The sequence below is a fragment of the Camellia sinensis genome, chromosome 7 (genome assembly GCF_055761805.1).
Source record: "Camellia sinensis isolate YWXY chromosome 7, ASM5576180v1, whole genome shotgun sequence".
NCBI lineage: Eukaryota > Viridiplantae > Streptophyta > Magnoliopsida > Ericales > Theaceae > Camellia > Camellia sinensis.
In genome coordinates this window covers 56290856-56311010 of record NC_138967.1, presented here as the reverse complement: position 1 = coordinate 56311010, position 20155 = coordinate 56290856, and the positions used below count along the sequence as shown (strand labels likewise).

The 20155-nt window shown below is 33.4% G+C and overlaps 1 protein-coding gene and 2 pseudogenes across 3 annotated transcripts in view; 2 read left to right on the top strand and 1 right to left on the bottom strand.

Annotated features, from left to right (window-relative positions):
* The window catches only part of LOC114305773 (monothiol glutaredoxin-S15, mitochondrial-like), a 147235-nt pseudogene that overhangs the window by 3567 nt on the left and 123513 nt on the right, over positions 1–20155 (bottom strand). Inside the window, exons 5-7 of the transcript XR_014335344.1 lie at positions 3559–3693; positions 3319–3418; positions 2006–2072 (exon numbers count right to left, since the gene is read on the bottom strand). The product of XR_014335344.1 is annotated as a monothiol glutaredoxin-S15, mitochondrial-like (transcript). The remainder of the gene's footprint in view (positions 1–2005; positions 2073–3318; positions 3419–3558; positions 3694–20155) is intronic.
* On the top strand, positions 6670–9076 carry LOC114284387 (receptor-like protein kinase FERONIA pseudogene; annotated as a pseudogene). Its single transcript, XR_014335342.1, has one exon. The product of XR_014335342.1 is annotated as a receptor-like protein kinase FERONIA pseudogene (transcript).
* Positions 7916–8920, top strand: LOC145788873 (receptor-like protein kinase FERONIA). Its single transcript, XM_082880745.1, has 2 exons — positions 7916–8524; positions 8651–8920. Exons 1-2 carry the CDS (start codon positions 7916–7918, stop codon positions 8918–8920), a joined length of 879 nt encoding a protein of 292 aa, XP_082736871.1.

Sequence of the window (20155 nt, the reverse complement as noted above, 5' to 3'; positions counted from 1 at the left end):
TCATCATTGACATGAACCTAGAGCCAAGCTATATATCTCTTGTTTGTGTCTGGGCGAGAAGGTTGGGTGGCAAGCAGGTTGAGGTGAGAGGTTGGTGGCGGCACAATGGAATTGAGGGAAGGAAAGGTATGGCCTTTGGGGAGCTGAGGCAATGGCATGAGAGGAGGGATCGTTGGGGGCAGTGGGATGGGGTGGGAGGCAGCCGTGGCATGGTGAGTGGTGGCAAAGTCTAAGACGGGAAGGGGGAACACATAGAGAGGGGGAATGGATAGGGGAAAAGAGTAAGAGTGAATAAAGGTAAACTAGTAAAGGTTAAAGAGTTGACCTATTTCTTGAAGAGTAAAAATAGAAAATTTAATCCAAAAATTATCGACACCATAATATTCCATCCATCTCTCTTTCTTGACACCTAACGGTGAGGCACTCAATTATATGCCTACTCAAATGTTAGGGGAGTCAGTGTCATTGTCCTATGCTAATGGGATCAGCTATCTATGAAGCAGTGACACTTCAAAATAAGTGTTGTAGTCGTTTCCATTTTTTTTAAGGTACACAACAGGGGCGCATGTAAACACGGCGAGAGACATGTTAGACATGATGGGACACGATTCGGGACATGACAAGTCTTATTTTAATTTTTCAAAGCTAATTTCTAGGGTCATATTATAATATTTGGAAACAAAATGATTGGTTTTTTAAAAAAAATATAAAAATCATATGAAATCATCGGCAATGTAACACATATCTAAAACACATTTGTGAAGTGGAGAAACGACCTTCTAACAATCCTTGGAGCCTAATGGAACACAGATTTAGGGATTGTTTGGACAGTGCTACATTAGTATACTTTTTGACTTTTTACGAAAAAATATGAAATGTGGGTTGGGATTGAAGTGATGTAGTGGAGAGGTGATGTGATCCAAATAAGAGGCGATGTGACCCAAATAAGATAATTGTTTAACACATGCCAAACAAAGCCTTAGTCTCTGGTTAATTAAAATTTAGTTTTTTTTATATTAAATTAGTGTTGGTTTTTATTAATTCTAGTTGTTTATGAATGTAAAATTTACATGCATAGCAAATAAAATATTTTTTTTACATATCCCCCCACTGTATCCATGTCCTGAATTTTTTGAATTTATTGTGTCCCATGGCCTATATCCGTACTTCCGCGGCAGTTGTAGTTTGGGCAATTGTTAGGGAACATCCGTGTAATTTTCCCAAAAGAAAAACATATACCTTCATCAATAAGGCAACAAGGAAAATTACTATAAAAGTAAACTGTTGAAATGGAAATAAATTTGATAAATGAAAAACTACATGAACGCACCAACTTTTGAAAATATTCTGGCATGGCCATGCATCCTTTAGCCACTGTTTGGATGGAGCATTCAATTAGATAAATTGTAACCTCACTTGAAATAACTGCTATTCAAATACATCATTAGGAAATTCATTTTAAGTTCCACACCATGTTAATTTTAGAATAAATATACTCTATTTTTATGATATCATGTTCTTAAAACAAGTTCTCTGCCTACTTTCCATTTTTTTTTTTTTTTTTAACATTGATCTCCTGAGGTGTCTACGGGGGAGGTCCATGTAATTTGCCCAAAAGATAAGGAAACAACAAGAAACATTAAGTCTCACATTAAAAAATTATTCACAAACACCAGCTACTTTTATTGCAAGGGGGCAATTGAAAAGATGTAATCTATGCACTAGCTCAGTTCTTGAAACATCAAGAAAACAAAATGCAAAAACAGAACACGCAGTCATACACCTTGAAGAACTTATACAATTTTGCAACCATTGCCCCTGATGCAACTCATATCTCCCAATAAACAATAATGTCAATTATTATAGTAATTTGAGTTCATCCTGTATTATTAAGAATTGCCAATAGGAGGGTGCTTTATATCTGAGAAGCGGGCTCTTGCTGCTCCCTAGATGTATAACAATGCTAAACGGATGTTCTAGAGAACGATATCAAGTACTACGTTACCTGAATGATTTGACAGCATTCTTAAGCTCAGGGTCTTCCAATATGTTTCTGGCACTCAAAGGAACATCTTAAAAAAGCATATCAATAGTAGAATGCCACAAACAACTTAATGTAGTCAAGTCGGCAAGGTGCAAGGCCCAGCTCAAAGTTCAAGAAGTATGACACTAAATAAAATTCCAGCTACAAAATTAGCTCCAGTCAGCTCCTCTTTTAGAGCTTCCATTGTCTCATCTTCTTGTGCTTTCCTAAGACAACTTAAGCCAACTACATGGTCATCTCTCACAACTATTCTTTTTTCATAAAACAAAAAAAAAAAAACAAAAACAAAAACAAAAATGCTCTTTAATTTGTCATTTTGACATAGTTGACTAAACACCCAAAGGCAAGTCTTGGCTGGAGGTATATCAAGAAGCACGGACACTTCTAAAGAGGTGGTGTACACCAACACGACAATGACACTAGTCAAGCACATCCAAATATGTCCAACTATTTTTAAATTTTTTTTGAACTTTGACACAATTCAGACACTTGTAAAACACATGTCTATTGTTTAAACACACATAAAACACATTACAAGTTTGAATAAAATCACTTGAAATCCAACAATAATAAAAAAAAAAAAAACAAAGTAAATTCATACCTATTCTCATCTTGTTTAGACTTTAAAAACTATTATCTCTGAATTGATTATTAACATATATGACATATACTAAAGGTTTATTCTTATGTATGCCATACAATAAATATATAAAATTATATATTTCGCATATGTCCCCCACGTGATGTGTCCTTTATTTTTTTGAAAAATTCTGTGTTAGTGTATCGATGTTGGGTCCGTCTCCTGCCACATGCCCGTTTCTGTACTTCTTAGAAGGTATGTGTTCAAGCGTCAAATTTATCTAATATTCATATCCAAGGATACCAGGACAAGGCTAGAGGTCATATTTATAAAATATTTCTTTTATTTGTTATGATAAAATGAAGTTTACAAACTAACATACAACATTTTATGCATATAATGGGAGTTTTGTGCATAGTAAACCTGACTACTTATCCATACTTGATGGGTGCATCTCTAAATAAGCATGTTGGTCACACATCATATACGGTATACCCTTACTCAAGTGTTCAGTGTCTTAACACAGATACTTCAAAAATTTAGATGAGGCCACCTGCCATACCAAATAGTCACATGTACACCACATAAAAAATCACAAATTATTCAAGCTCACATAAATATATGGTTGCTCAACCCTCAACTGAACCAGAGAATGTATGAATATTGTTGAAAAACGAAGCGATAGAACACATGCTATATTCTTTCAACACTCTCACTGCTAATGAGCTGAATCCACACCGAGGAAGATCAGGCACTCCTTTCATGTAAATCGTCACAGGGTTGTCATTGACATCCTGCCATAGAAGCCAAAAGCTATCAATAAAAAAAGACTAAAAAACAAGACTAAAACTTTAATCTGGATAATTAGAGAGACAAAAAAAAAAGGCTTAAGACTCAATATCTAATGTGAAAGGTATAGATGACTACTGTCAACCTGCTCAACAATGTCCTTCAAAGAAAGGTCAGAATTCTGAAGCTTATTAGTGGGCATGAAGTCCTCATGTGTGTCAGGATAATTTGGCACTATAGTTGAGTATCGCATCCCATGGTGGTTAAAAGATCCAGCTGCCTACCAACAATTAAAGCAAAAATATTAGCAATATCATTTCTATGATCGATCATTAAGAATGATTTCTTCTAAACATGAGACCAGGCCACACACTTGCTGCTTAAAATTTCAAGAAAGCCTTTTTCTAGTCAATTTTTCTGAGTGTAGTTTAACAATTAAAGCATTTTTTGTTTGCAGTTTATGATTAAGGATCCAAGAAATCTAGAACTAAATGGTTTATCTTAAAAACTAAGTGGTTTCTTTGCTGTAGGAAGAGTGCATGGAAAGTCTCCTACGTAACTGAGTCTATTAGCAAGTCCAAAATTAATGTGCAGCAGCAGCAGAGTGCTACAGTCCTAATGCAAAAAATTAACATCGTGTGATTGATAAGTTGGTAAAAATATGTAAGATAAGATTTTAAGGTTTGTATGGGGTGACTAAAGGGTAAGGGTAAGAAATGAAAGGAAAGGATTTTGGTGCCTGTTTTGGGTGATGTGTACAGTACCATGCTAAATTTTGACTCTTTTGTGTGCAATATTTGTAGAATGATAAAGGGCAGACTTGAGGTGGTTTGAAGGGTTTATTGATATAAAATAAAGTTCAATCAAGATTTAGAAAGAAGGTTCAATCAGATCTGGTTAAGGGGGTATTAGATGCTAAAAGTGTAAAAAGATTTAAGAAAAATGAGGAAAACAAAATTCTAGGCACCACACCTAGATACCAGATCGCAATTTGCATCACATGATCACACAATACCAAAAGAGTTACAAAAACTTCAACAAAATTCTCCGAGGCGCATTCTCCATTAAATAGGAGAATTCCTTAGGAGCTGAAGGCCATACATCTCTACAAGTTTTGTTTTATATATATGAGTGAGTTGTGTTTTATTATTATCGATGTCCGCTATGCTTGCTAGCGTCCATAAATCTATTAAGAGTTCCTAATCGGAACCGAATTCTCTTAGGCCTTATTTGATTAACATGATTAATAGTAAAATGATTAATAATTCTATGAATTAATGAAAAATTAGTGAGGTAACCATTTATTATGTATTCATTTTATTTTATTTTTCTTTCATATTCGAAATTATGATCCCAGCCCCTTTCAATGTTAAAAATTTGTTGATTTCGTCGAATTGAATGTCCGTTGTACATGTAATTTGATTAATAAAATTTACAATCAAACATAAGATTGTGAGTCCATGAATTAACAATTTCAATCATATGCTATAATTCTACTAATCAAACATGCTTTTATAGTTTCAAGGGAGATGAGGGTTGTCAAGGAGGAAGAGAGAGGGGGTCACCAATGAAGAAAAGGATTTGCAGTAGGGGATGGGAACTGGGGGAGGGTGACTGAAGGAGGAGCTACCAGAGGAAGGTTGTTGGAGTGGGGGTCCAAAGGGTAGAGTTAGAATAATGGTGGTTGCTCGTTAGTCAACTTCCAATATTTTCTCTATAAAAAGATGACTAAAACAAGCCAAATTGTATGTTATTTTTTGGTCCTTGACCTTTTCCCGTTGATGATAATAATAATAATAATAATAATAATAATAATAATAATAATAATAATTTTAATTCTACATTATGCATCACTGTTAAAGGATATAGATGATATATCATTTTGCCCATTAAACTTTTTCGCATTTTTTAATTTGACCCGCGAATTTCGATTGATATCAATTTTACACTCAAAATTTCAAAATTTTGATAAATTTGATCCATATCATCACATCTCATCTACAATTGGACGAAATGTGTTGACATAGCACCAAAGTTCGTTTGAAATTTCATTTTACCCCTCAAACTATACTTTAAAAATCAATTTGTCCCCCAAATTAATTAAAAATCAATTTACCTCTCAAACTATACCTTAAAAATTAATTTGCCCTACACATCAGCACATTCCGTCCAATTATTGACAAAATGTGATAGCAGGGGCCAAATTGATCAAAATTTCGAAAGTTTAAATGTAAAATTTATATTAATCAAACTTTAGGAGTCAAATTAAAAAATATGTGAAAGTTTAGAGGGAAAAATGATATTTTCCGATACAACACAAATCATACGGCAAAACATTGAAGTGAATGTTTCAAAAAGAGAGTAGAGAGCAGTTTGATTGATTAATACGATTTCATCCAGAGAGCACTTTGTCTTCTCATCTCTAAAAGCTCATCTTTGATCACCAGAGATCTGAATCCAGTGTAACTGTCACATTCTTTGATATATATATATATATATATATCCATCTGAAACTGGTGAAGGCAATTTTGAGCATTTAATTTCACAAAAAATCATGCTTTGTTGTTTTGATTGATCGAAAAATGATTTTGTTCACTTTTTTTAAAAATTTTATAAAGAAATGAATACAAATATAAATTTTATTAAAAACGAAACTATAAAACGCAAATTATGAGATTTTAATTTTTTTTAATACAAAATAAATTTGTTTATCAAAAAATGTCGTAATGGCCTTAAAAATTGGGAGAATTACATTCCAATGGCATAGAGGGTTTTTTTCTTTTTTAACACAAATATGACTTGCACCCACCACATTTCACGTTCATCTCATTACAAAATCACTTGCACTCTATATGTTTTTGTAATTTTTTTTATTTTTGTTACTGCACTGTAATTCTCCCTTAAAAATTTAGCACATGAAAGTATTTCTAAATAAAATTAAAAATTAAATTTATAGCTTGAGCCCTCATAAAAAAATAGTACGAATTAAAATTAAAAAATATATTTTTAAAAATTCTAAACTAAACAAACAGCTACTCATAAAAGTCATGCCAGTGCCCAATTATGATGGTTAACACGGTTTCACGAGGCCACACAGAAATCATACCACACCGCGTGTTGAACTCTATTGCCTAGGTCAAGTCGTTGGCGTGCTACATACATTGAAAGTTACTTAGATTAACTCCTGTTTCAATCACAGACCACTCTTTGTTTCTTTCTCATCTCTCATAAACTAGTCTTTTTTTATCGTCTTCTGGTGTTAATGATATATTCTTTCATATATTTAGGCTCCCAAATATCAAAGATATGTCTGGTTTAAGTGCTAATGATGCAATTTCAAGCGTTGTGATCGAATCATGCCGTTGCTTTTCACTAGCTGAGATACAATCAATGGCCAACAATTTTAATGAAGAATATTAGTTATTGAGATTGGAGGATTTGGTAAGGTATATAAGGGGTTCATCGATAACGGTGCTACAGTTGTTGCCATAAAGAGGTTGAAAGCAAAGTCCAATCAAGGTGCAGAGGAGTTTTGGAATGGGGTCAAGATGTTGTCTAACCTCCGACACACTCATCCTGTTGCTCTGATCGGTCAATGCAACGACTGCCAAGAAATGATCCTTGTTTACGAATATATGGCTCGTGGGACCCTAGCCGATCATCTCTATAAAACAAGTAGAAACCAAACTGAAATTAGTACTTTTCATCTCACATGGGAGCGGAGGCTCAACATTTGCATCGGTGCAGCACGAGGGTTAGACTACCTTCATATTCGTACCGATCAAAGTTTCATACACCGAAATGTGAAGACCACAAACATTCTGTTGGATGTGGATTGGGTAGCCAAGATTTCAGATTTTGGGATGTCCAAAAGCACTACAAGCAATTCAGCAACCCATGTTAGTACAAGAGTCAAAGGTACATTTGGGTATTTAGATCCAGATTATTTCTATACCCACAGACTAACCAAGAAATCTGATGTGTATGCCTTTGGTGTGGTGTTCTTGGAAGTGCTCTGTGGGAGGCCGCCTGTGGATGAAAGACTCGAGGAGGACGAAATTAGTTTAACCCTTTGGGCTCAACAATGCATTAAAAAGGGAAATGTTGATCGAATCATTGATCCCTCATTGAGTGGACAAATAACACCACAGAGTCTAAAGTACTTTGTAGAAGTTGCCTACAATTGTTTACATAATCGTCCAAAGGAAAGGCCTACAATGGCTGAAGTGGTGGGGACTCTTGATCTCGCATTGGTGTCACAACATAAAGGAAGAACAGAAGGAATAATTGGAAAGGTATTTAAGGGTATTGCAATTATGTCAAAAGGTATGAATCATTGGTGGAGGGAGAGAAAGGAAGACAGTTCTCAGAGTGGACTGTCAGAGGATTTGTTTTGGGAACCACTTCCAGATGGTTTTACCTGATCACACCGTCATTTCTCACTTGATGAGATTCGAGTGGCTACAAATGATTTCAATGAGGGACTTTTGATCGGAAATGATATGTTTAAGAATGTGTACAAAGGTTGCGTGGATGGGGAAACTAGTATCGTTATGATCAAAAGGTTCAGTGCCTTGGCATTGCGAAATTGGAAAGAGGTAAGGGCTAACATTGAGGTACACTCCCTATTCGAAAATCACCGCCACATAGTCTCTTTGATTGGATTTTGCATTGTGAAACCAGAGTTAATTGGCGTGTATGATTACATGGAGAATGGATCCTTGGAAGATCATTTATTCAACACAAACAACGATACACTTCTGTGGAAAGAACGGCTCAGAATTTGCATTGGTGCAGCACGAGGACTACAACATCTCCATGAGAATATGAAGCAAAAAGTCATCCACTGTGACATAAAGCCAACTAATATTCTGTTGAATAAGAATTGGGTTGCAAAACTTACTCATTTCGGGTTTTCCAAATTACTACCCAATGACACTACATATGTACCACTAATGGATTCAATGATCTGCAGATATATGGCACCAGAGTACTTAATGCACGGAAAATTGACAACAAAATCTGACATATATTCATTTGGTATGGTGTTGTTGTCAGTATTGTGTGCTAAGAAGCCATATTATGAGCTAGATTGGGATCATAAGTCGTTAGTATGTCAGTTCATGAATAGTATCAAAACCATTGATCAAATCATTGATCCAAATCTGATTGGGAAAATAGCACCATAATGCTTGATGCAATTTGTCAACATTGCATTAAGTTGTCTACTTGATCAGGCCAACCGGCGACCCTCGATAGACAATGTGGTAAGGAGCCTCCAATCTGCATTACTACTACAGGAGGCTTGGGAGAATCATTTTGAGATTGGTGCTGAGTTACCTGTGATTGACCTTTATTGTTGTAGCGTCTTCTCTATTGATGGTTACTTGACAATTGGTGGGTTGAGCCTTTTTCCGTCAAATATTGATGATGATCTTGCTTCAAATCTTGACGGAGGATCGAATGGGTGCTTGTCAAATCCAGATTTTGACGAATTCATTCGTTAATTAAGAAGCTTTTGGATTTGATTCTTTTATACTACGTGTACGTCTTTCCATTTTATTTTGTTCGGAGTCTTCTTTTTTTTTAATTGTTATGTTTGTCATATGTTGGTGTATATATGTTAGACAATTTTTCATAGTTGGATTTTCGGATTGATGAGAGTTTCTCTTGTTGAATTTTTATGTTCTCTTGAATGTGAAGGTGTTGGGATTTCCATGATGGTTAATTGTTTAATTTGATAAGGTGATGATCCACAAGGGTATATCTTCTACAAATGAAAGAAAAAAATAAAAAATAAAAAAATCACATAAATATCTATTTGGGTTGGCTCTTTTATTTATTTATTATTTTTTTTTAATTTTTAACTATACTTGGTTTAGCTTGGTGCATCCATTATTACTTGCACTATGCAAACACCCAGACTAGAGCCGACCCTGAGGTAAGGCCAGAAAGACATTAGTCTCCGATTTCTCTCTAAAAAAATAGTGCTCCCAAATGATTTAGTTCTTATGTTAGGTACAATTAATTGAAATGAACTGGAATGAAATAATCATTCCATTATAATGTTCTTCACGTTCAGTTCACTAAAAAATGATCAAAAAATATATTATAAACAAAATTATTGTTCACCATTGTGAGAGGCTAAGGAACGACAATTTTATTTAGTTCAATTTCATTTCAATGAACCAAATATTGCTTTATTGTATTAGTAATTTAAAATGAAATTTCACTATTTTTTTTTTATAATTGAAGTGGTGAATTATTTAATAATAATGGATGGTTATTTGTTAAATATGTTGATTGTTTATAAAATATTGTCTAATTGCCTCTTGATAAATAATTTCTTTAAAGTTCAAACTGATCAAATTTTACATTCAATCAACTACATCGTAAAAAAAGATTGAATAAATTAAGGAGAATATGCCAGAAGTCTCATTCTAAAAACGTATGAGCCGGAAAGTTCCTTCAATTTTCTTATAGACTATTAAGTCCTATTAAATTTGAAAGGTATACCATGAGGTCCTTTCACTATATTTCATGGAAACAACAAATGTGAGAGTAGTTCATTTGTGCAATATTATGTTATTAAACTTTTGTCAAATGTGTCTCTTTTTTATTTCTTTTTTTTTTTTGAAAATATGAAAAATAGTTATATTAAAAAGGTAAACAACATGCAATCAACACAAGAAAAACAACAAGATCCTAAAGGGCTGAACAAACAACCATACAACAAAACAAGAACAAAAAACAATAAATCCGCCAAAAAAACCAATTATGATCCAGAAAAAACCATCAATCTTCTCATAATGTAGTTTGAAAAGCTAGATCTACATCAAACCAAGTAAGATCTGCATCAAAACCCACCGTTCCCATTGCTCTTGCCTATAACTCTGCCACCGTTGCTGCCGTACTTTGGACACTTCTAGAAGCTAGATTTGAATAGGATGAACACCCACAATAGTATAGGAGAAGGCTTGAGAGAAGAGAGAACCTCATTTTTAAATATGGCATCATTCTAATGTATGCACTATTATCTTTCTAAATTTTTGCCAAATGTGACAATGAATTTTCTTAAATGTGAGAAGGAGACATTCGTTGCCAAATATTTCATTATAAAATATGATAATGAGACATTAGTCTAATATATGTACTAATGTCTTATTAAACTTTTACCATATGTGTCATTCTTCTTAAAATATGATAATGAAACATTTGTGCATTATTGTCTTATTAAATTTTTACCAAATGTGTCATTCTTAAAATGTGATAATGTGATATAATTTTAATGTTTGCACTACTATCTTATTATGTTTCCAAATGTAAGTATGTTTCATTTGAGATATTTTGATGTGAGAAAAGATTTATGGGTTCATAAGATTATTTATGGGACTAAATGATCCATAAATAATGGATATATGATTTATTAGGGGTCATTTGTTAATATTTTTGTTTCTTCTTTTCAGTTTTTGATTCATTTTTTTTTTCAAAATTAAAAACAAAAACTTGTTTGGTATATTATTTTCATTTTCAAAAAAAAATAAAATTGATTTTAAAGTTTTCAAAAAACACAAAAAAGTTGTTTTTACCTGGTTTTAAAACAAGTATTCACTTTCTCCCCTTATTCACCACTTTTGGCCACCACCCACCGCTATTACCACTGATCACAACCTCCTCTCGCTGCCAGTGGGTAGTGAGCTCCGAATAACTTCCGGTGAGTCTTCAGCGGGTGGGTCACGACCCAAACCCGCCCCTATAGATTTAGCATCGTAACCGGCCAATAATCCTTGGATTACCAAAGGCCTCTTAATAGAATAACATATAATTAGGGGTTGTGGAAGCAAATATACTAGATATACATAGTCCATAGATCTATGCAAACATATATGGGACGAAAATTTGAAACCTTATAAAATATACACATAAGATGTCACGTCCATATAAGTCTTGCAACACTGTGCAAGCGTCATCAAAAGGGACTTAGCCCAGTATACAGATATCAAAGTAAGACAAAACAAAAACGTTCTTAACATGATACACAAAATAACTCTTGACATGGCCCACAAAATTTGACTTCTAGACACGGGAACCTCCCCGAGAGGCACGGTGGCTGGCTGACCCCAAAACTTCCAGGCATCAACTTAGGTCTGGTCGCACACTTGCTCACCTACATACATAATGTAAATAGTGAGTAGTAGCCCAGTGAATAAGAACAGAATAATGGGTTTTAATGAATGATGTCCATACCTGATTCAGAAATCAGAATTCAGATTCATAAATAGATTCATATTCATATTCATATTCATATTCTTGTTTAAATCATACAAAAAAATCAAAGTTCATAGTTAATCATATGTGGTACATCCATTAGCGCTAACAAAACAGATACAGAACAGATGGAGAACATATGGTGGTTATAAGTAACTAGTTCCATAAAGGAACCTCCGGATCAGGGTAATAGAGAATAGATATGTTGAGGCCCATGATGGAGCCTCCGGTACGGGTAACAAATGACAAACATAATAAGTTCCATAATGGAACCTCCGATACCGAGTAACAGCTAACAGATATCACATGGTGCTAAGGATGCCATGAATACACGTTAGAAATTGGACAATCATTTATTATATTGAACATAACATTTCAGAAAACAGATCTTATTTCATCATACAGAAAATAAATAAAATTGAACATAACTTTACCAAGTTATTACTCATAGATAGCTTCGAGCGCAGACAGACAGAGTAGACTAATCAAATGGTTTACAACACGTGACCTACATCAACACATAACATACACATTTGAAACACACGCTCAGAATATACTTAACTCATTACGTTTTGTTCTTAGTGTGTTTCTACGTTTGACCCTCATTATTATGTCTTAATCATGGCCCAGGAATGCTTAAGGTGCAATGAGGATGCCAAATTATGCTGTTCAACACTTGGGAAAATTTGCTGAAAATAGGGTCCCCGCTCGAGCGCAACTTCCTTCGCTCAAGCAGAGGTTCAAAAATGTAAGTTTTCGCTCGAGCTCAACTTCGGTCGCTCGAGCGGTCTGTAAACTCTGCAAAAGTACTGGTTGTGTGATTTTTTTGCTCGACGCACGCTCGGCGGTCACTCGAGCATGAGACTCAGGTCCTCGCTCGAGCACAACTCTTGTCGCTCGAGCAGTCTGCAAAAACATGAAACTTCTGGGAGCTTGCATTTTACGCTCGAGCGAACTTCCGGTTCTGTCGCTTGAGTGGGGAGGTCAAATTTTGGAATTTTCAGATTCACCTCCAAGCTGCAAAGCTCAAAGTCAATGCATCAAAACTCACCCTTTTGGGCCAAAAACTCGAGGAATCATATGTGAACTTGGAAAACATTAGAAATTCTAAATCATTTCGCAAAATCAAACCCCAAAGACTTGCCAATTATGCAAAACAAAACTCAATTCTTAGAAAACATAGCATGCATGTTTTGCCTTGACTTCAAAACTTCTAAAACATGATCTAATGACACAAAACGACATGAAACTTGATGAATTCTCAAAACTAAGGTGAATTAGTAACATGCATGAGGAAATTCTTGGAAAACATCTTCAAAATGTTATGAAATATGCATGCATGCATGGTTTGAGTTCATTTCTTCAATTCTAACTCAATTCTTGTATCATCCAACTTAATTCTTTAGAGTTCATGTCCTACACATCATAATTGTACAATCTGAAGGTTGAATTCTTACCTAGGCTTCCCAAGATGTGTGCTAGAGGCGTAATTCTTGAGTTTCCATATACAATGCCTTCAATTTCTAGCTAAATCCTCCCAATCTCAAGTGTTAATATCAAACTCTCACTCTTGGTCTCTTTCTTCCTCTCTCTCACATTGTATAGGCTCAAAATGATGAGTAGAAGGTGACTCAAAAGTGGTGTATAAGCCTTTTATAGGCTTGGTTAATAAAATTAATTAATTAAGCTTACCACTAATCAAATGAGTAGTAATTATTCTAATTATTTTGCTTCGAATCAAATTTCAATTAAACCTACCACAATGTTCTAAACATTCCAACCAACACATATACCAAGTCAATTTCTTGATCGGATGCCTATAAGGCCTTCAATTCGTAGAACAAAACAGAAACAGAAACATATATTCCTATTGCAGACAGATATAAACATAAATAATGCAATGCACATGCAATTAATTCAAATTTCCTCTTAATTATTCATTAGGCATAATTAATCATGGTTAATCAGCTAATCATAGGTCGGGGTTGTTACATGGTGGGTGGTCGGTCACTGTCGTGATCTTTGGCCACCTTTTAACATTCTTTTGGCTATCTCTTGCCCTCCTAACTAAATCCATTAGACATCTTTAGCTACCCGCCACTACTGATCACCACATCTATCCACCCTCCATTTTCGGCCACCAAATCCGGCAACTCATAAAATATATTTCTCGATTTTTTTAATTTGTTTTTCAAAACATTTTTGTATACCAAACAAGTTTTTTTGTTTTTTTTTATAGAAGTAAACGAAACGTTATTTCATATTTTTTTGTAAACTGAAACGTTAATAAACGATGCCCCATAAATTAATAATGTCAATCATTGAAAATGTTCAAAATATATTTCAATAATTACAATTTATGTCTATCTTAGTAACTATAATTATATCAATTATAAAATCATATGAAATTACTCAGAAAATAAAATATTATAAGGGACATTTATACACAAGTCTCATTTTGTGAACTTATACTCCATTGAGTCCTAGATAAGATTTTTTACTCCTTCAAATCTCGTTAATTTTTAATAAACGAAATTACCCTTCAAATAATGATTGTTCATCATTTGTAATTTTTTATAAAAAAAGTATGGTGATGTGACATTTATTTTGATTTTTAAAATTTCAAATCATCATAATTTTTGCAATATACATTTATTTTTTATAAAATTTATATTTCTAGAATGAACACAACGAAATCTATCAAACGAAATTAATATTAAATACAAATTATATAAAAATAAAAATACATTTTTTTGTTTTAAATTTACAATTTAAACCATTCTTAATAGTAATTTTTCTTAACTTACTTAATTAACAATATTTTTTAGTCTAATTTTTTTAGTTTTTCTATATTTAAAAATGAAAATATTCTTAGTTTAAAATTGAAAAAATTGACTCAGTTTTAAATATCAAAAAAATTTGAGAAAATTTTCAAAAACTGAGAATATTCTCTGTTAATACTGAAAAAAATTTAAAACTTTCTCTGTTTTACTACATAGTTTCGCAAATTGAGAAAGTATTAGTTTTGTGTAGCTAAAAAATTAATATTTTATTTTTATAAAATTTTATATTCAATATTGGTCTTGTTTGATAGATCTCATTATGTAGACTCTAGAAATATAAATTTTATTAAAAATAAATGTGTAATAAAAATTATGAAATTTTTAAGTTTTGAAACAAAAAAAAAAAAAAAAACAAAAGTAAAATGGCACATAAGGAATATCACTTGGATAAGAGAAAGTACCTAATGTTTTTGAGACATGATTAGGTGATTACCAAAAGATTTGTGATTAGTGGAGAAACTGGAGCTCACAATTTTATATTGGGGCATGAGATATAATGTTTGGTGATTAATAGATAGCATCGTCATGTAGTGTACTTGTAACACATAATAATTTTTGTTAATACACAATGAATTGACGCATATCAATTTCTTTCACATTTTAATAAAGATAAAACAGTCTTATATACATAAATATTTTGAAAGTAGAACTTTATGGGTTAAAAAACACAAGAATGAGAACTGAATGGAATATGAACCTTACCAATAGGACTTTTAAGTAATTAGCCCATATTATAATTATTGTGAAAGATAAATCATAATCGAGCAAATACACAATATTTTCAAATTGGACTTATCACCTAATATTTTAAATAATTTTTGTGCATAGCATTAGTAAAAACTAGTAATTCTAGTATTTATATATACAAGCAAATTTTGTCTCAATGCAAGTTCAAAAAAGATAGGGGTTCTTAGTTACCTGTCAAAAAAGATGTGGGGAGGGGGGGGGGTTAAGGTAAAATTTAGGGGTTCTTAGTTACTTGTCAAATATGTTTTTCATTGATTAATCTCACCAGAGAAGACATTCCAGAAGAGCATTTCGACTAATGAAATTCGTCCCATGTTTTGTGCTAAGATAGTAGACATTCTTAAAATTAGTGTTACTTTTTCTTCAAAATTGACCATTGTTGACAAATAGATCAGACAAAGCAAACATATTTATAAACAAATAAAAAAAATGAAGGAAAAATACATAAAGAAGAAAAATGCGAACCTGGAAAGCCCTTTTTAGCGATTTGTCAGCTATCTGAATTTCGTAGAAAAGTAAAAAATTTAAAATTTAAAAATAATAATTAAAAAAAATATAAAACAAAATGAGAAACTGAAAGTGAATGTAAGATAGTATTAAAATGAAGTGCCTATTATATTAGGGGAGAGAAAGAGAGAGAGAGAGACCTTGGTCCATTAATGATTTGAACTGATAAATTGCTTCTTGAGTTATGGTTGCCATTGCTCATCTCTTATCAAATGTACACAATGATCGAATTTACCACTTGGAGCAACAAAAGTGTGGAATTAAACACAACTTGGAGCTCATATATGCTTCAAATGTAGAAAAAGAGTAAAACCCTTAAATGATTTTAGCAAAATTCTACAACATCAAAAATAAAATCGAACCCTAGATCCGCGATGGTGAGGGAATGGAGAGAGAGAAAGAGAGAAAGAAAAACTCAAATGTGGATGAGAGGGAGGAGTTACGATGGTGACCGACAGTAGCAAGAGTTGCAATTGTTAGCGGTGGTGGCTGTTAGCAAGGATGGTGAGTCTGCGAGAAGAAGAAAAACAAGTGACTGTAGGCTTTTGTTTGGGTGTAGGTAGTGTCGACATTGATGGAGAGATAAACGAAAGGGAGAGAGATAAAGAGAGAGAGAGAGGGAGAGAGAGAGAGAGAGAGAGAGAGAGAGATAAAGAGAGTGAGAAAGAACCATTTGTATTGCGACGGTGGCGGTGGCGATGTGCAACTTACGGTGAGCAACGGTAGGGAGCGACTATAGTGAGGTGAGGTTTGGTGGTGACTAGTTCAATGAGTGTGTGAGAGAAAAAGAGAAAAAAAGAACCCCTATTTTCAAAAATACTGAGAAGAGCTGGGCGCCAATATTTTAATGTTTCCCACTAAAATTTTATATACCTTTAACAACTAAACTTATTATTTGTCACCAAAGGTTAATTTATAACGACTAATTTATTTAGTAGCCAAACATTTAACTAACAGCGACTAATATTTTAGTCGCCAAAAGTAACCATTTTGGAGACTAAAGGTATTTTGGTCAACGAAAAGAAATATTCATTGACCAAATATTTAGTCACCAAAGATAAAAGTAAAATTTATGCTTTTTATATAGTGACTAAATTATTTTAGTAGGAAGAAATTACCTTACAGTGACAAAAAAAAAATTTTAGTCACCGAAAATGAATATTTGCCAACCAAAACTTTGGTCACCAAAGTTTAATAGCAAACATTATGCTAGCTTTTTGGTGACTAAATTTATTTTAGAATACCACGACTAACAAAAATTTTAGTAGCCTAAAACATGATCTAATGCCGACTAAAACAATTTTTAGTCACCTATGGTGACATATTTAGCGACTAATTTTTTCTTTGTCGCCAATAATTAAGATACAATTACAAAAAAAAAATAAATAAATAAATAAAAAATAAATAAATTAGTAGCTAAAAACCATATTCAGCGGTGACCAATGTAATTTTTAGTTGCCTATTCTACAACTTTTGGCGATTAAAAAACGTTTAGTCACCAAAAGAGTAAATTGTTGTAGTGTATATAATAGAGGAAATTTTATTTTGCCTCCCAAACTATATTTCGATAATTAATTTAACCTCTGTCTTATAATTTCAATTTTACACCTAGACTATTTAATTTTGGATCAATTACACCCATGTCGTTAGCTACCGTCTATAATTAGACGACAATTGCTACCGTCTTTATTTGAGATTTCAGTTTACTCCCAAACTATTCCCAAAATATCAATTAGACCCCTAAACAAAATGAACTTTGGGTGTCTAGTTGATATTTTTGAGATAGTTTGCAGGGCAAAATAAAATTTCAAACAAAACTTTGGTGCCACGTCGGCAACTTCCATTTGATTATAAACGGTAACAACAAGGGTAAAATTGATTCAAAATCTAATAGTTTAGGTGTAAAATTGAAACTATAAGAAGTGCAGGGATCAAATTGATCATCGATGTATAGTTTTGGAGATAAAAATGAATTTCTTCCTTTACAATATGGTTGGTTCCTTGTCAAAAACGATACATTTATTTTTCAAAGACAAAAACATTAAATAAGGTTTTATTTTTTTAGGGAAAAAACACAAGGCTTAATATATTGCACATCTGACAATAATCCATCCACTGAAGTACATCGGAGTACCAAATAGATCCCAAAAGGAATAACAAGAACCTTCATGCGTGAAGGATATGAGTCTCCATAGAGAGAGAAAAACAAACCTCCACACAAGGAGTAAACCTCCAAGAAAGGAGGAAACCTCTACATAGAGAGATATTATTGCAACAGAAAAGAAAAAAAAAACAAAACAAAATGATAACTACTAGACAAACAATAACAAGCAATACCAATCACTTTCACGATCCATTTATCGTCGTAACTAGTAACTTTGGTACCTTAATCCCTGTCTCTACATTACAAAATAAAACATTATAGATCTGAGATGATGGCCTAGCATATAAAAATGTGTTTAATATCATCGAATCTCGATCATGAATCAAATCTGAATCTAAATCTAAAAGTTTCTCCAGTGGCAAGCCGATGATAGAGAAAAGATGAGCAGCAGTGGCTAGTATGGTGATAGAAATCGCAAGAGAAGAAATGGAGAGGAGATGAAGGTTAACAACACCACCCTTTTCTCCCTAAAGTGCAGATAAAGAGACTTGTTGAGTGAGTACTTATTATAACGATTTTGGTTTAGACCTGACCCAATTCTTGCTTTTGCATCCGAGAATCCATATCCTTAACAATTGTTCATTTCATTATCACCTTGTTGATAGTTGAGTTTGGCTACTTAGGAGTTATTGTTGTGTTTAGAACAAGTTGGGGGTTAGTTTTTCAAAGAGTTGCTGTCCAGATCTTTGCTTGTTCGATCGAGCAGTCTTTCTTGCACTCAAGTGGTCTTTAACAGTCTGCAAAACTTCTAGAAGTACAGTATCTCTGCTCGAGTGGTATTTCTTGCACTCAAGCTATCTTTTATAGGTCTGAGTTTCTGGGAGGAGGTCATTACATGCTCGAGCGGTGTCACTTTTTATGTCTGACGCTCGAGTGGTGTTTTGGTCGCTCGAGCGATCTGTGCGTATATCAGTTCGGGAAAAGGGTTTTTTGTATCACTTTTCACTTCCTCTCTTTCTAAAACATTCCAAAACCCTAGTTCTTCACTTTCTCTCTCTAGTTCTTGCCTTAAAGTCCCAAATAATCCATCACGTGTTGATTTCTTCACCCTAGTCCTTTGGAGAAAAAGGTAGAGCTCATCTCAAGTTTTGTTCTAATCGAAGAGAATCTTGTTTTTGGCTCCGCCAAACTTCAACCCTTGCTCTCTCTTGTCTTTTAATCTTGAGGTGGGGATTTCTTCAACCTTTTGTATGATTTTTACCTTAGTTATTTGTTCATTGAAAGAATCTAATGATTTGGGGAGTTCGGGTTAAACCTAGGGTTTGATTTTGAATTGTAAAAGAGGGATTTTTAATTGGGTTCTTGAGAAAGATTCTAGCGATGTGTTTATGGTTGAGATATGTTAAAATGGTGGATTTCTTTACTTAAATTTGATTTTCGAAAGTAAAGGCGTTTTTGTTCTAAAATCATGGATGTTTGATTTGTGGAAGAAAAAGGGAAATAATATTGGGTTTTGCAAGAATGGAACTAATGTATATGTTGATAATGATGGTGGAGTTTGATATGTAATATCACTCTCATTTTGAGAATAATGAGATTATATCTTTTGTTGGAAATTATGTGTTAAATAGAAATATCTATTTTGGGCTATCGGTGGAAGATAGTTTTGATTGTTGTAGAAATTGCATAAGGATTAAGTGAATTGAAACTAATTGCTCATACATCTTGCATTGAGTATTATTTCATACTTAAACATTGAAAATGTATTGTTTTTGAAAAAATTGGTGAATACCGCGGTGAATCTAGTTAGGGGATATGGTTGTGGTTATTATGTTGGCCTATGTGTCCACGGTGAAAGTCTAGAAACCCATGCGGCTAGGTGTTAATCCTTCCGATTAGTACCAATAAAATGGCTTTGGTAAAGCGTGTATAAATTATTAGCAGACATGTACTTAAAGATTCCTAGTGTTTTGTATTCACTACTATGTTTTTTGATATAAAAGGTTATTTTCATAAATTGATATATAATTTGGCATTGCATTATTTTGAGATGAAAATGTAAAATGTTTGACAATTGGCATGCATATGCATCCACCTTATGACTTTGTAAAGATTCATATATTGTGTTAAAGTATCTCTATTGGACTTTAACACACCCTATGTGGAAAACAACTTTTAGATGCTGATGATATACTATAAGTTGACTTTTTCATGCCCCCTATCGTAAACTTGAAAATAGCTCTACAGTTCTGACTCTTGCGGTTCTGAATCTA